This window comes from Phalacrocorax carbo, chromosome 10 (assembly GCF_963921805.1).
Source record: "Phalacrocorax carbo chromosome 10, bPhaCar2.1, whole genome shotgun sequence".
NCBI lineage: Eukaryota > Metazoa > Chordata > Aves > Suliformes > Phalacrocoracidae > Phalacrocorax > Phalacrocorax carbo.
This window is the reverse complement of record NC_087522.1, coordinates 13,999,188-14,016,671: the sequence shown is the minus strand read 5'-3', so window position 1 is coordinate 14,016,671 and position 17,484 is coordinate 13,999,188. Positions and strand designations below refer to the sequence as shown.

The following is a 17,484-nucleotide window of genomic DNA, read 5'->3' as shown; positions in this document are numbered from 1 at the left end:
ACTGTCGTTACTGTGTTATATATGAGGTAAGAAAATAAACCTGTTATTATTAACAATACTGGCAAAACACCTCCTGTTGTTTCCATGACCTGCTGCATTCAGAGCAGAGAGATGCAGCTCGGACTGAGGTACCCTGTTTACATTCACAAACCAAAAGGCAAACACAAAAAGAAGAAAAATCAGCAAGCACAGCTTGAAGAGAGTCACCAAAACCACAATGCTCATTTTAGCTCTCTGCCTTCCCACTGCAGTGCATGATTGCCCAAACAAGGACTTCATAGGCTTTACACTTGACAGAACTTTTACAGTTCTCATCCAAAGTCACTTATCTTGTAAAATCAGATCTCCCTAATTACTTGCCCAGCAGGTGCCTAGACCCTGTAACCCTAACAGCAACAGCAGCTGCTGCTGTTTATTGTTGGCTGGAAAGATAAACAGAAGAAACCCCTGTATTTCAATTTTTTAACATCATTAACATTTTCATATTAGTATCATAATTATTGAGGGCAAGTGGGGTGCGTGGCAGGCAGCACTCGGGCTGCTGCCCCTCCATTGCAATGCATTATAACTGAGGTACCCTGCCCATGCTCTGAAGGATCTGTAGGCACCATGTAGGTCTAAGAACTTTAAAATTTCTCACTTTGCCTGACATTAAGTCTGATCAAACACTTCGTTTTAGCTAGTTGGTCAACTTAAGCCATAAAAAGAAGAGCGTGTCCCTAAATAGCTATTTAGCAATAGCAACTGCAGAATCATGAAGATGCTCTTAAGGCCAGGATTTGCTGCAGGAGAGGCGTGCCAGCTGTGCGTACCGTGCAGCTGCTGCCCCAGGGGCGCACAAGGAAGGTCCTCACAGACCGTTATGGGAAGCCACCAGAGAACTTGGCCAACTCCAGCGGTTGCACAGCCAGTGCCGGGGCTGCCGCAGGCCAGAGGCGCCTGGGGACCATCCGTGCTGCCGGATCCGGCCCGAGCTGCTCTAGGAAGGGACCCGCAGAGGAAATGTCCAACTGCAGCGAGGAGCACGCGGCCCGGAGCCATTACGAGTTTTTCTTCAGAAGCAACACAGCGTTCACCTGTACCCTTTTTCCTGCTGGTTTTATACAAAAACTGTATATTATATTATATATACAAAAACTGTGTATTACATTGAAACTGTCAGAGTGACAGGGCCCGAGCCCGCCCGGCACCCCGCGGTACCCGCCCTCAGCGCGGCCGGCCAGGGCGGAGCGCCGCCGCCCTTCCCGCCCTTCCCGCCTCGGGGCGCAGCGCCCGGCCAGCGGAGGGAGGCGGGCGGCGGCGGCCGCGGTGCGGCCCTGAGGCGGCGCGGGACGGGGCAGTGGGCGAGAGTTCCGGGAACTCCACTCATCTTAAACTACCTGCAGCTCGTCTGCATTACAAATAGCGTCTGTTTAGCTAGTGCACGTTTTAAAATGGCCTTAGTTAAACTAGGCTGTATGCGTGCGTGGTCTTTTGCTTCAAGAAGTACAAGAAATGCAGTCTTCCGGCTACAGAAACTCCAGTGTTTAGACTATAAGACGTGAAAAAAGTACACTTGCATAATTTTAAGTAAAGCTTAAGTAACTATTTTCCGGGCAAATCAAACCAATGCACAGAGGTAGATCATGCTTGTGCTGGAGCAGTGGGCTGAACGTTCAGCCTGGTGGACACCACAAAATGAAAAAGACACACTGCCCTGCTGAAGATGAGAACAGCAAAACCAAGAGCTACTACTGAAGTAAGCCATTCGTTGCTAGTAGCAGAACAGAAACTGTTTTTAGAACAAGCACAGTGTGATGCAGCCTTCCAGAGATGTTCAACTGTATCACCCAGATCAATGCTGATGAGCATCGGCGAGCCTGAACTGGGATTTAGTGCCAGTAGGATCCCGTGTTAACAAGCCCTTCCAGTGGCCTTCTTCAGGGCCCAAGCGCAGCAGGCGGTCAAAGTAAGCCACTCGGAAACAAACTGTCCATTACCTGTGTTTGAATTAATTTCAATATTTTACATATTTAGACACCCCCAACCTCTCACAGAAGCACAGGCTCGGAAGCACCATTTCTTGAGTGAGGTATTTCTGTAAAGAGGCTTTCCTAATGACTCGATGGCCCTGCATAAAGTCCAGAGCCAACACCTCCCAGCTTGCTCAACCCAGTGCTGCAATGAGGGCAACTCCCAGAGCAGCTGCCCCGGCTTTCGCTTTGTACCAAGGTCAGTAACTCTCCATCCTCTGGCAACCCAACCTATTTTGATCTAATGGTAAATAACACCACAACAATTAAATACACAAGCAGCCAAGTAGATGTTAGCCCAACAGGTTTTGTACCGTTTCACACATTTTTTTGTAATGTTACGATTTTACTCCATTTTAAAATCTGGCTGAGAAACAGCAAGCTTTGCTTTGAAGCAAAGCAAATGGTAAAATAATGCATCAAGCTGGATAACATTTAGGAGCAAAGGTGCACAAGCAAAAACACATTTACACCTAACAAATAAATTATTTATATTATTTAAGATGTGCAGAAGACGTTTAAAAGAAGTAGTTAGAACATTTCTACACCAATATTTGGAGGCACAATAGTTACACAAGTGTTTCATAAAAAAATAAAGCCTTCCAGCTACAGCCTGCTGGTTTGCAAATTTAATTTCCTGCCCTGCTTGGTACACAGCTAACTTCAACATCACCTGGGACAGAAATTAAGTTTAGCACAGATTTGAAGCCAGGTTCAGGCATATAACACATGAACATTTCCCCGTTTCTGACACCAAAGGCCAGGCTCTTTAAAAGTCAACAAAAAATGACACCATACTGCTCACACACCAAACACTGACGCTGCTCCCCACCTCAAAATCCAAATGCTTGTTTAGTTCCTCCGAGAGAAAACAAGAGTGGAAACCTGGAAACTGCCACAGAAGTCAGAATTTACCTCCTGGCCAGCTCTCCCTAACTTATCTCTTTCATCTAACCAAAAATCACCCTGACTTCTGAGCAACCCATTAGCTTCCACTCCCAATCTTCCCTAAAATGAATGGACAAGACACCAATCCAGTGTTTATCCTAGTCTATTTTATTTACATTATATACAGTTCCTACAGAAAACGATTTCTCACAAAGGATATTAAATAGCAAAACCACAGCGTAGCTTAGATCTGAGCCCTGATGCCTGCAGCCAGCACGGAGCCCGCAGGACAGGCTGGTCCGAGCTCCAGCAGGAGGCTGGGGTGGGATGCTGGCATGCCAGCTCTGGAGGGGCAGCAGCTGAGGTAGATCCAGTACGCGGGAGGCACTGCACACTTTGCACGTCCTGCGGTATGACATCGGCCCGATCCCTCCAAGGCGTCTTGCGGCAGCACAGATTTGTCCTGGTGTTGCTAAGCAAGCCTTCTTGTATAAACGGTGTTTTTGTTGGCTGTCACTCTCTAATCATCAACTATTTCACTGGTATGACTTGCCTAGATTTCACAGAATGCTTTGGACTCCTTTAGGATAAAAGGCACTACATAAATCTACAGGAACAACGCTTGCTATTTTCATAGGGAGATTTCAGATGGGCCATTAACATTATGTTGCTCTGATCCTGTGTACCATGAAATTACATCCTTATTGCTTAACACTTACATTATCATTGACTTAATTTAATGCATTCACTGTCTATTATCCAGATAATTCCAAAATCAGAATAAGGAATAGAAAGCATAGTAATTTTGAAGACTGTATTCTTGTAAATTTTTAGAATGAACTAAACAAAGATACTGCACCTGAAAAAACCTCTTGTCTTCCTCTTCATAGGTGTGTGTGTTTCCACATTAGAACAACAAGTTACTTGTGCTCAAAAAAACTCCAACAAATTCTGAAAACCTGCAGTTATGGAAAACAGTGCATTTGGAATGCCTTAAAGTATCATCTTAAAAATTAGCATGGAAATAGCACAAATACCAAAGCATGTAAAGACTAGTCATCTAAAAATCAAAAGGCACCCAAAATTTACTTTAATGATATTTTAATCTTAAGTGGGAAGTATTGTAATTACTTAATATGTTCCCTAAAAGCTGCCAACATCTCATAAATAAATGTGAAAACTTAGTGACATTCATATACAAGCTCAATTTTATATCAGTCTACCATAACATTAACTTCACAAAATATAATTAGGGCTTACTGCTGCTGACCAGAGGCTCTGATTTTACAGAAGTACTTTGAATACAAATCCTGACATTTACTGAAAGCCTGTAGAGACAATCCAAGTACTAGTAGAAATGCCACTTGGATGGTGTCGTAGTTCTTACCAGTTCAATGAAGATACAAATCAAGGGAAAACTTTATCCACTTAAGGCATGCCATTTAAGCACTTCCCTCTACCTGTAACCTCTGCACTCACATGACCAAAAAAAAAAAGTAAATAACTAGTTTGCCTTGGCTGGAAATAAGAGACAGTTAAAAGCACTGCAAGATATAAATTAAAAATAAATCCAAACATACCTAAACCATGAGTGATTAGTTCATTTTAAAGCTGAAAGAATTAAATACATCTTAAAATTTAGTTTAAAAATACTTGGTGGTGTTTTTGATAAGCACCAGAATCCATCGCAGAAAAAAAGTATAAAGGCCATCACATGTACACAACCCCTACTAAATGATTATTGATAGGTCTGAGAAAGGGTTTGGTTATGAATACAGGGATACTTTATGGTGGGCATCTATTAGAGAGCTTACCTTTAGAGACTCCAGATTTCACTTTACACCATTTATAATATTAGGCTTGAGAACCTGGACCACAAAATTTTGTACAGGCAGGCAGAGTCAAGTCTACCACAAAGACTCTACTACAAGCTTTACAAACAAACTAGTAAAATAATTCTTCCATTTGTCTTAATTGTACATGGCTCCTTCCTGGAAAACCTTTTATTTGTTAAGCTCGAATGTGACTAGTTAGGAGGTAAAAAAACCAAAACCCCCCAAAACCTCCAAAACCCAAAACAATTGAACAGAAACCCCCACAAATTTTCCCCAAAACAACCAATATGAAGGTTATACAATTGTCAACACTTAAGAAAAAAACCCACACCTTTAGCAAAACCTCACAAATGAAAACTTTTCCCAAAACTCTATTTCCAAGGAGAGGAGAAATCTTCTTCAATGTCCATGTCATCACTCACCGAAGAAAAATTTTATAGAAAATTTTATTCAACATACAACATTTTCCAGCAAAAAAAGGCAATATACAGGAAGAGTTGTTGTACACTGCGGCTACAGAAACAAAATAAAATACTGGAAAAGAATGGAAAATTAAGTGTGAATTGCTGATTCTATCTTTACTGCACTCAAAACTAGACACGCGGCTGGCATTAGCTCCAAAATAAAAGGAAGCAGTCTGGGGACTGAAATAAAACTACACACAATGAATATCAACATCAGTGAAATTCACTTGCAGACTCACCCAACAAAATTAACCTCCAAGTGTTAAATTGTACATGTTCATTCATTAAATATACAATTTCATTTTTCTTTTTTTCTTCTTTTTTTTTTCCTCCTTTTTTATACAAAGTCAACAGCTTACTAAACACTAGTGAGCATGCCCTCTGTGCTAAAAGGCTATTTCTTGTGTTTTCCCCATCTCTTCCCATGTTAACTAAATTAATGATATTTATAATCCTTTCACTTGCTTTTGCCAACTTTTGAGTGTCATTCTATTTGCCAGAAGATGGCATAATAAATCACAACCGTATTTATCAATGGTTGAAAATTTAATAAAAAGACCCGAATATCTCTTTTTAGGACTCAGGACATCCACTTGGCAAAATGGGATGCAAAGTAGTGACTAAATTAAATGAAAACTAGTTTATTAAAAAAGAGTCTATGCAGCTGGAGGAGACAAAAAATCCCGAATAAGTGCCAACAATGTACACAATGAAGTAGAGATTGCTATTTATTGATGATGTGAGTTTTTTGCATTTACAAATGCACAAAAAATGTCATTTAAAGTATAACTGAAAGAAATAAATCTGATGTGAGTCTAAACATAAGACTTACTAGCTGCAGTGATGGTGAATACCATACCGGGAAGGGCAGCCAGCCAGCTTATGCCATCTATAAACGTACTACAGACAAATATTTTTGCCAATGTCAACTGTTCTACTAAACTCTTCCCTCGTTATGCTGACAATTGCCTTGCATTACGTTTACCATAAAATAACTCTCATTGGCATCCAAGCTTTATAAAAACACCTTCATTTTGCTCAAAAAGGGCAGTCAATAGATACAGAGAAGCCAAACTGAACAGCCTCAACAAAATAAAATTAACATCAGCAGCAAATCCTCTTGCTGAAGACTTCAGATATAGTGCACGTGTACCAAAGTTCTACAGTTGTTAAAAAGGTGCACACACACACTTATTTTTGTCCCTTGCCTTGACAATCTGGTTAAGTAAGTCAGTTATGGATTTTAATAGCTTTTTCAAGGTAAGTGTAGCGACTTCTCTTTGGGGCTTTATTGAAATGGTCAAGCCCTAGCCATGGCCTTGGATGAGACATGTTGCCTAGAAAAGAAAAGAGAAAGAAAAATAATGAAGTTTAAGACTAAATTGGAAAGTTTCCTTTACACAATCTACACTCCTGTGTGCCCTGTTCATAGTTTGCTAGGAATCACAGGGTACGGAAGAGGACTGCAGAACACTCCTACAGTCCACAGCCAACTGGGCGGCTTTCCTGACCTCTGCATTCCTCCCAATAATACATTTTACACAGCTGTTTCTGGATCTGGTAGCTGGTTCTTCTCCTCCTCAGTCACTTACAGGAGTTTACAGCACTGAAGTGTGTGCTAAAGCAAAAAAACTACTGTTACAATTTATGGCCACAGGCACATCAAAGTACCAGCTTTCACCAAAGTGCTGAGCCTGTTTGCAGCAGAAAGGCATTCAGCTTCTAAATATAACAAGCTATGGTATTTGTCATAATACAAGTTATCTCTGCTGATAAGTTATTCTTATTCCCTGGTTGAAGTGGGAGTATTTGTTGAACACATGTAATACACAAATAATCAGTTAATTAAGAAATCATGTAACTGATCTCCTCTTTATTTTCTGAGAAAAAAATTAAATAATATTTAGATTGTAAAGAAAACATACAGATATTTTCACTTGTTTAACCCAATATGTTTTTATCTACCACTAGTTTTAATGAAAAACCACAGTCCACATACTTCTTACAAATGGGAGAAATTCTTTAAGATGTCTTCAATGTAGAGCATCAAATGTTCTTTGACGTAAAATGATAAAGGCAGAAACTAAATAGCCCCCCAGCAAGAAAAAGCACACTCCTACATTCAAAGCCATCAACCGCAACCACTAAAAGCATAAAACACTTGGCCTTTTTGGTTGCCTGCATCGCATTTTTGGATGTGTTTTCTTCAATCAAAATTATTTGTGTTATTATTTGACATATTGTCAACTTCAAATGTAAAAGAGAACTGCTGATCTTGCTGAGATCACTTGAATGTCTTTTGAAGAAAGAAATTAAGTCCTACACCGTTAGCGCCAGCACAATCTTTGCTAGAGTGCATCTTTGTAAAAGCCGACGGGCACTACTGACACCAGCTACATCAATCAAATCAGAGAACGCCAAAGCTTTGGTTCAATCATTCCAGCATGCATTAAAATTTGGTATTGGTAGAAAAGTGTGAGCCCCATACCTTGAAATACTACTTAAATAAGAAGGCATTAGAGCATCCTATTATCGCCCCATAGGGGAACCTCAGGGCGGGGAGTGGGGGGAATATATGCGTCTGTCAGAGTGTATTATATCAAAGGGGTAACAACTTCCCCTGAACTCTCCAATTAAAACCCTTTAATCTCACATTCCCTACAACTCCTACAAACAGTTCAAGTTCTCCCTTTTCCAATTTCTGCCATGTTCTGTACTTTTGACCTAGTTACCTGGGTAGTCTTTCACATTGTTTTAGCAAGACTGGCTCTGCTTTGCCCAGAAAGTCCAACAGTTCATTTCAGACTATTGCCTTCCCCTGCCCACCCCCAGAAAGACAACTCACAGAATAATATCAGGACCCTGACTGCTCTGAGCACACAAGAGAGAGTTTAGATGTCCATGGAGAAAGTCCACCCCCGAGATGATCATCCAGAGACCCCTCACAACTAGTGCAGAGAAAGAGACCCCTCCAGTGACACTCCTCTGCTCACAGATGACCTGTGCAGACACATGCATTCAAAGTTTTGGCAAGTCCCCTCATAGTCACAACCATGAGCCATAAACCTGGCTATGTAACATAGCACAACAGGACTTTATGCTAGGTTCCTGTAAAGTACTCCTAAATGGTATCCGTATAACTAACTCTCTGTGGGTTTTGAAATAAATGGACAGTTACAGGATTTCTTTACAACTGTTACATAAATCCAGAACACAGCTTGAAAAGAATCAGAGAAATTTTGGCCCTAGCACAACATGCCAACAAAAACCAGAGCTCATAATTGTCAGAAAAATAGAACTGCAGAGAGCAAGTTGTCCTCAATCTTGTTTCTACCAGACAGAACAGCTTACAAAAAGGAACGCTCAGCTTAGCTAGAGGAAAAAACCCTAATGAATTCAAGGCTTTCTACAGAGCCCTGCCTGCAGATTCAAAGCTACCATTCCCAACTGAAACTCTCAAAAGATGACTGTGGGGAACTCCTGAAGGATTAACTCTGTTTCTCCTATGTGTAAATTCCTCAGAGGATAAAGCTTCAAATATCAGTCATGTAAACAAGATAGCAGACCATCCACAGACAAATGCAGAACAAAGCTACATTTCTAGCTTGGTGAATCCCCTCTCAGGAAAAGAAAATCTAAACAGCATCCTATTCACATATGTAATACTCTTGTTAGATCCTTCAGATTCATTGAAGATATCAAGAACAAACAAGAAGCCTCTTCAATGAATATGAGAATTCAAATACCTCTTTGCAGCACACTTAAAACAAGAATCTTATGAGAACGCACTTCAAAATATTTTAGGAATAACATGAGCACACACTCCAGTAACAATGTGAGAATCAAGCATAGAAGGTAGCAGATGGTCAATACAGATAAGGTGCGACTGATGTTGTAAGTCTTTTCTGTAAAGTGTGTTATACTGATATTTGACCCATTTGGTCACTCAAATGCAAACTTTTAACTCACAAGGAACCAGATTATTATTTAGTTATTTATGTCCCTATAAAATACATCTTCTCAGCTAACATATACACTTAACAATGTTAAGTGTGTACACAAGTCTATATAAATACTTGCTTAGTTACTACATATAATCTATTTCACATACAAAGAACAACCTCTTTCTGCATCCTGAGTTAAGGATAATCACATTATAACAACTAGCTGAGTAACTTCAGCAGGTCAAAAGAATAGTCAGGTTGCCTAACAACTCACCAGGCTGGGGCTCAAAATCTTTCAAGTTCACTTCATACTCATCTTCATTGAGATACTGGTGTCGGCCCATCATTACAATTGCAAATTTAAACTATGAAAAGGAAAGAAAAAACCTGATGAGATACCACATTAAAATACAGACTGAGTTAGACTTTCACAGTCTAACTTGCAGCTGGTTATGAGTGGTATTCTTCAGGGGTTAATAAAGGCCAACCCTGTTTAAAAATCTTCATCAACCACCTTAACAAAAGGATAAAATGAATGCTCAGGAAATTTTAAGACTGCATCTGGAATACTGTGTCCAGGTTCAGGCCCTCCACAGAAAAGCAGTTTGTAGGAAGTCTAGCAATTGTCTAGTAAGACATTTAGGGGGCCGGAGGCCATGGCATACAGGAAGCTAAAGGAAATGGCGCTGTCTAGCCCAGAGAAGAGAGGGCCGACACAGGTAGCCCTTACACACCCTACCTAATTAATTCTCAGAAAAAGCATTACTTAAGTCAAGCAACTGTTCTATTGATCAAAATCTACACTTATGACAAATCTGTGGTGTTCCAACTTCTTAAAATTAATTCATTTAGTGTCTACAATCAGCAATAAAAATTCTCCCAACTTCCCATTACCTTTTCAAATTCTTTTTCTTGTATGTCCAGCATTGTCTGAATCCGCTTCATAACCTCTCTGAAGTGTTCACCCTAACAATTACAACAAGATTTTTATTGTAAAAAAAAAATCTAGGGAAAAAAGGGATGTTGTTAATATTTCCTGCTTCAAGCTTCATTGAAATACATTGCCCTAACCTCTCAGTTGTTTACAAAATTACTCAATTGTCAACATCATCCACTACAACACAGAATAACAACGTACAACTTGCTATAAATTCAGCAACTGCCAAGTCTTATTGATTCATCATTATGCAAACTGTCCCATAAATCAATCAAGGACTGCTTGTGATATGTGCAAGTCACGTTAAAGTTAAGAAACAACAAAGTTAGAAAATTCAGAGCAAAACAGGCATCTGGAAAAAAAAAATTACATATCCTTCCTAAGCAAGTTACTTTTTAAAATCTCTGCACCTGTGATGCTCCTCTTCAATTAGTAGCTGTATCCATTAGTGATGGATACCATCAACTTAAAAAATGAATGACATAGACCAGGAAATGCAGTGTAAATGGTTTCCACCAGAGGTGGAAACACAGAGGTGTTACACTGTGTTGATCAAAAGTTTGGAAATATAGTAAAATTCTATGGAATGCAGAGACACGGACATTTCTCATTCCAAAACTTTCGGAAAAGTAGGTAATTTTCATACAAACTAACATACATGAACCAGAAGAAGTTTAGAAGTAAACTTCTAACTGCCCCCAGTTATTATTCGATATTAAAAGAATTAGTGTGACATTCTGTTGGAGCAGCGCCACATAAAAACTTAAGAATTTAAATTAAGCTTTCAAAATTAACTTTCACTCTTGTATTAACTTCCAGCCCTAGAAGATAAGGCACATCATATTACAGAAGTTATGAAATGCGAAGTCATCTTAGAAAATGTTCAAGAAAGCAAACTCAGTTTTCATAATCACGTGTCTCAGTAAGAAGCCAAGCAGCCGTGGCCTAGCCACTTTTGTCAGCATGTTTGCATTGCAATTACTGAAGTGGTATTAAAAAGAGGATTCTGGGTTTGTTAGGGGTGGTTCTGCGGGGGGCGGGGAGGGGGTTAGTATTGCTTTGATACTATTTCAACTTCCTTGCTGATGCTGAATGCCTACTTTCTAGATATTGTATAGGCTCATTGAAACACTAAACAATCTGTATATGCAAAAGAGAACTGAGATGGTAAATGATTTAACTGTAAAAAGGCATGTATGGGGCAGAACCTTTTATACAGGAGCAATTATTTACCTATATACTTTTTATACTAACCAATTTCTTTGACAGTACTTCAAGAAAACATCCTAAGTGTAAGCTCATGAGAAGAAAAAGGGAGGCATGCTGTACCTGGTGTATCCTCAGCAAGAATGGAATTCCAAATGTCCCAAAAACCTCTTTGTGGAAATGTGCCACTGTGATTAGCATCTCGTTTTCTTTATCTATATCTACCTGGTCCAGAGGAATTTCCTAGATCCAGACATAAAATTATGACTGCAATCAGCTAAAACTTTCCCCAAAAGTAACTTATTAAGTAACTAAAAGCATAACTGATGTACTGTTACTGATGTAAAACAAGTGTATTTAAAACAATTTAAAACTACGCTGTTTGACAGAGTCTTTTTACATGAGTCATTCATCCCTGGAATGACAGCATTTCAGCTTCCCCTACTCTGTAAACGCTCTCCTGGCTTCCCGACAAGAAATCTTCTAGCAGCTGTAGCAGCAGCTGATAGGAGTATCAAAGAACTCTTGTCATCTCTTCATTACAGTTAACATTGCAAACCTTGGAATTATTGATAGGGCAGCAAATGTCTTATGGACAAGCCCTTGCCAAGTCTTCGTGTTTTGTTATAATAAACATGTATAAAACTTTAAAGAACAAAATCATTATGGGGAAGTAGATGGAACAAAGGAAAAATTTTAGCAGTCATATAGTCACATAATCTAGCTTGCTTCAAGTATCAGTGTTTGAAAATCAGGATCCAGAAAGAGAGAATTACCACTCAAGTTTCGTCTCTCAAAGTAAAAGTTTTAAAAAGTTTAATTAAGGGAAGTATTATTTACCTCTATTCGAAACGTTCGACTTGTTGCAGGTGACAAACACTCTAACAGCTCATCTTCCTGATGGACACCGATTATTTTGTAACTTACAATTTCTAGCAGCCTTAAAAATAAACAGGAAAAGCATTAAAAAAAACCAAAACAATGTAACATTTCTTTCTCAAACCTTGAGAAGGATTAGTCTAGTCAGGATGTAAACAGATACTACTGCTGTATTTGTCAAACTTAAAATTCAGTCTTTAGTAAAAATTAAGCTGTAAAGTTATGAGAGGTTAAACTACTCCTGGCTTACGGCAAAAAAGGCCAGTACATGCAATTACAGGACAAAGGTTTTAATTTAAATTATTTTTTTAAAAACTTTCTTTAAATGACCTCAATTCTTAACTCCTGGGAAGTAAACAGCATGAAATGCTTGAACTGGAATCAATTATTAAATTGTGAGTTAACAAATGCAATTGATGAAACTTATGCATTTCAAGGATGCAACTTTATGAAATACAAAATAAATATATAAACTCTATATTAATAGTTAATAAGTACTCTCAATGTAAATGTGGAAGCTTTTTTCCTTTTTAAACACAGTAGCAGACTTCATTTGATAATAATGGTTTCCACAGTATTTTAAATTCTACACATATGTTTCTGTGTGAAATCCACATGATCGCATAAAAGAAATCAAAATCTTCCAGCTTTACCTTAATTTTCCTGAACCTTTTTCAGAGAGTTCTACAACTTTTTTACATTCTTCTAACAGGTCCCGCACACACCCATGCTTATCTGGATATACTGTTATTTCCTACAGAATTTGAAACAGAAAAATCATTAGAAACCTGAAAATGTAACCAACGGTATTAACGCACAGAATGCACTGGATTCTTCTCTATCAAAAATTCATCTTTAAAAGCTAACAATTACTAAAGCAAACACCTACGTCATGTTCAAAGCTTTTGTTAAGAACTAGCCCAATTTTTCTGAATTAATTTCTGAGTCGTGTTCCCCCTCCCACCCCCCGTGCTTGGGGGTTGCGGGTTTGTTCGGGTCAGTTGGTTTTTTACATATGGTACAAATTGGTTCTAATTTAATTTTCTCAAGGACAACAGTGTGTGAACTGCACCATAATCACAGCCATACCAGCTTTAACATAGAAACGACAGCAAGTGTGTAACAGCCAGCCTCACTCACCTCTTCCCTAAACTGGCTGTTTAGCCATATGCATTTAAAACTTCTTCTGTTTTCAAAATCAGTTATTTTCATTTTGAGCTTAAGGAAGAAAAGAAGAAACACTTTAGGCATACTTTGTGTAGGGCAGAATTGTCTTTTTTTTTAATTCACACCAATAAAAACAAAAGACTCTTACCTGTTGATAGTAAAGTTTTTTAGGTTGCCTAGGCTTGAAGAACTGAAGAAGATCTCTTAAAGTACCTTCATAATTATGCCTAAGAGGATTACCAGGGCCATCCCTATAACTAGAGAAGGAACACAAAACCCATAAATATCTCTTTACAGTCCATCACTGCTCAGTAAATCAAAGTACCAAGAACATTTTTATTCCTGGCTTCCAGTTCCATATAATTGCTATCAGAGCCTAAGCAGTATTATATTCAGTGCTTTAGTGATTTTTAAAAACAGGTGAGCGTATGGGAACAAAAATACCATTCACTGTGCATGTTAACTCTCTTGGATGTTTACAAGCTTGCCTTTAATGAGGCAGGGTGGCAGACCCACATTCCTCTGAAACAACTAGTATAGCAGCACATGCTTTAAATTGTGAAAGGCTAATTTGTGGAGCCATATGACACAGCACATTCCAGAGTGACCACAGCCCTGTAAACTATAAAGAGCTACTCAAATTACAACAGGCTCATTGATGATGGAGGAGATACCTACAGGTTAATAAAGAGCAATCTACATTTACATGAATACAAGAAGACAACGTAATTTTTGTGTGTGCATTATTCCTGCAGCATATACATATAACTACTGCGATGCTGTTTTCTGCTATAGTTTTATACAGATTGAAATCCAGTTTTACACAACTGTGCCTGATAACACCACTTTAACGAGAAATGTCCCTTTTAGCAGCTGTGAACTTGTTAGACCATAGTCGTCCTCATAAAACCTCATTTGCAGACTTTGGGGGAGGAGGGGGGAAAAATAAACTCAGTGAAGTAACTCCTGCATTTAAACTTGTAAAATCGGCAAAAATCCTGCTTTTATGTGAACTTGTTTCTGCTCTCCCCCATTCTAGAAATCTGCATTCACTGAAACAGCATTTGCATTAGCTTAGTAATTTGTCCCATATAGTAAAGGCTTTAAAGTAATTAATGATTTTAGAAATTTAAACAGCGATCCTTTAAAAGGCATGCTTTTTCAATGACATTCACTAGAACTCATCTAAAACGTGCAATTCTTCAAGGCTCTAGAGTCAGCCACTGCAAGACTTAAAACTGTCTATGCAACTTGCTGTGTATGCCAGAATGCTAACATTTTACCAGTCAAGAATTAGTGCACAACCTGGAAAAAGCTACAAAGTAACTGCTCCTATCTATATCTGGGCTATTTTAAAGAATAGTTTAGATGCAGAACACTAAGGAAGTTCATCTTACCCTTGGGACTTGAAAAACTGTAATAGCATCGGATCCGTATTAAGTCTTTGCGCAACTGTCTTTGCAACCTACAAATAAATTTTTCGGTCAAGTTCTGAATTATTTCAGACAGTTATAACATTGCTCTACAATCACAGTCTTTCATTACACGTCAAGAACATTATGATATTGAAATTCTATGTCTACCTCCCCAAGGCAAAATAAACTAGTATCTTCAGTTTCTGAATAGTTGACACAGAATAACATGGACTAGAAAAAAAAAAAGGAAACTGTTTTAGTACAATAAATCACCGTCACCAAAAGGCCACAAAATCCACAACAGCTCTACTCCTCTTTTGGGGTTTTTTGGTTTGTTTGGGTTCTTTGTTTGGTGGTGTTTGGGGTTTTTTGTTGTTGTTTTGTTTGTTTGGGGTTTTTTGGTTGGTTGTTTTGTTGTTTTTTTTAATTATAGTATTATTGGGGAAATAAGTAAGGTGTGCTCTTTGAATATTCCCACTATTCTTTAATTCACTCCAAGGAAGTTAGCTTGCTGGGTAATATCACCACATTATTCCCATCAGTGTATTTCATGTCATTGCCTCGCAAAACGCATGGGGATCCTCTGTTTTACCAAAGTAAGCTATAAAGAACTTACGCTTCAAGTAAAAATGAAGTAAGATAAAACAAGTTGCTGAAAAGTAGACAATGAGAACAGGGCAGAAAAAGTTATCTCTGACTTCCCCTGTATAAGCAGGTGCCCAAAGTTCCTGCCTTTGGTGACAGAAAATAAACTTGTCTGTTTTTAAGTCATCTTTTTGACACTGACAAAAGCAACTGCAGGAGAAGTGCAGGGAGCCAAATCCACTCAGGCTCTTGATAGATCAGACCAATTTTATTTTGATTTTTTTTTTTTTTTGAAGTTTCATAGTCCAGTTTTCTTCTTCTAAACACTCCCTGGTCACCCTTTACTAACACAACAGGTTTGATCTGTTAGTGCCACTGAGCATGAAACAGCATTGTGTGAAGAAAGCAATACAGTTTGGCCTACAAAATGAACCTTGCTGGTGATACTACAAGCAGAAAATAGGTATCACTATACTCCCAAGGTATTTTTCTTTTAACAGCTAAATAAGTTGGGCACGTTTTACATGTCGCTTAGAAAGCAAATGCATAATTTCATTAGAATATCATTTCCCTGACAGCAGAATGGTGCATCAAGAAAGAATCCTATTGTCAAATAACTCATTATTAATAAAATTGCATGTGTGCGTTATTTTCTCCTCATAAGCATTAGTGCCCTCCTTTAATTTTTCATTCCTACAATGCAAAAAGTGTACAAGAACAGATCTACTCTCTTCTAAAAATATGTATAATGTGCTTGAGAACTAACACGAAAGTTACTTTGAGAACAGGAAATCAAGAGCAGAGAAACAAACAGGACACGTGCCTGAAAGTAATTCATCCTATTAGATAAGGTAACAACAAAGCCTGGGTCATTGGGGATGGTTTTATCACAGAAAATGACATCCACGCGATGATAGAGGTCTCGGAAGTATTCTTTAGCTGTTGGTAGTTCACTGTTATCATTTTCTGGGTCATCCCTACAAGAGCAAACAAATGATAACACATTACATATCCCATTGTTACACATACAAACAGTTAGGGTTTTTAAATACGTGTTCTACAGTAAGTCAGCAACAGTTGAGAGATACAGAAATAAAGTTTAGAAACCTTTTTAAAGAAGAGCCACCACTCATACACGGTAGAACTAGTACAGTCAGTAGTGACCCACACCCCTGAGTATTTCTGCGTGGGTGGTGCAAGGGCGAATGCACTCACACGCTGTGCTCACTCATTTGGCAATCTGGCAATACTCTGGTCACTTCTCAGCAGCACTCTAGCAGTAGTCTTCCCTCCCTCCCACCCTGGCATGTTACTGCGTGTCTGTATTAATGCTGCCACAGGTTTCCATATACTCCTGTGTGAACTGCGTTGCACAGAGGCCAGATGTACAATAGCACTCCTTGAACCACAGAAACAAACCAGTCGGCACAGACACTGGTTTGGGGCACTACTGACTGGTACCCCTATCTTCTCAGTGGAGAAATAGCACCAGGGTACAAGCTGTGCACTTACCCAGGAGTCAGAAGCCAGCCAAAGGTGCATAACACCAACTGGGTCAACAGGGAATGCGAGTTCCAAGGCATGACATGAGAAATACATTCATCTCACATAATCTGGGGTAAGAGTGCTGAAGATAGACTAGCTGGCTTCCACCCACTGTCAGCCCATGGAGAGAAACAGAGCAACACAGTTGGGTGTGACCATCAGGAGTGAGAGCACAGAAATGCTGATTTATAGCCCTGACAAGTTTATGAAAGATTCCTTTAACGGATACAAGACGTAGGAGTTCTCCTTTTGCCTTGGAGAAACTCCAGTTGAAGCACCAGTACCTATGAGTCGCATATGCTCAGGCAAATCGGGAGCATCTCATCACCGTGGACCAATATGGAACTTATTATAAGCATGAGTCAAAGGAAAAGAAGGGAAAGCAGTTTAGTTCTAGGCTGAAAGGAATTCCAAGCCAAGAGCCTTGTACAGTGGTAATGGTACAGAGCCAGGGATCTGAAATGCTGGTAGGCTCTTCAGTGGCTCAGTTACAGTGGTTCCGTGTAAAAAGCTGCAGTACTCAGATGTATTGCTGAACCACACTCTCTGGTAATATTAAGACCTGTTTTATGTTATTAGTTTTCTAAACTAGGATGAAACCTTCTTT

At 39.0% G+C, this 17,484-nt stretch overlaps 1 protein-coding gene across 1 annotated transcript in view; it reads right to left on the bottom strand.

Moving 5' to 3' along the window:
* Window positions 1-5,162: 5,162 nt before the first annotated feature.
* Window positions 5,163-17,484, bottom strand: part of USP7 (ubiquitin specific peptidase 7) — a 73,146-nt gene continuing 60,824 nt past the window's right edge. The window contains exons 22-31 of the mRNA XM_064461945.1: window positions 16,156-16,309; window positions 14,730-14,797; window positions 13,481-13,589; window positions 13,306-13,383; window positions 12,819-12,919; window positions 12,127-12,226; window positions 11,410-11,529; window positions 10,038-10,109; window positions 9,418-9,508; window positions 5,163-6,536 (exon numbers count right to left, since the gene is read on the bottom strand). Of these exons, the coding sequence (XP_064318015.1) occupies window positions 6,430-6,536; window positions 9,418-9,508; window positions 10,038-10,109; window positions 11,410-11,529; window positions 12,127-12,226; window positions 12,819-12,919; window positions 13,306-13,383; window positions 13,481-13,589; window positions 14,730-14,797; window positions 16,156-16,309 (1,000 nt within the window). The 3' untranslated portion in view covers window positions 5,163-6,429. The remainder of the gene's footprint in view (window positions 6,537-9,417; window positions 9,509-10,037; window positions 10,110-11,409; window positions 11,530-12,126; window positions 12,227-12,818; window positions 12,920-13,305; window positions 13,384-13,480; window positions 13,590-14,729; window positions 14,798-16,155; window positions 16,310-17,484) is intronic.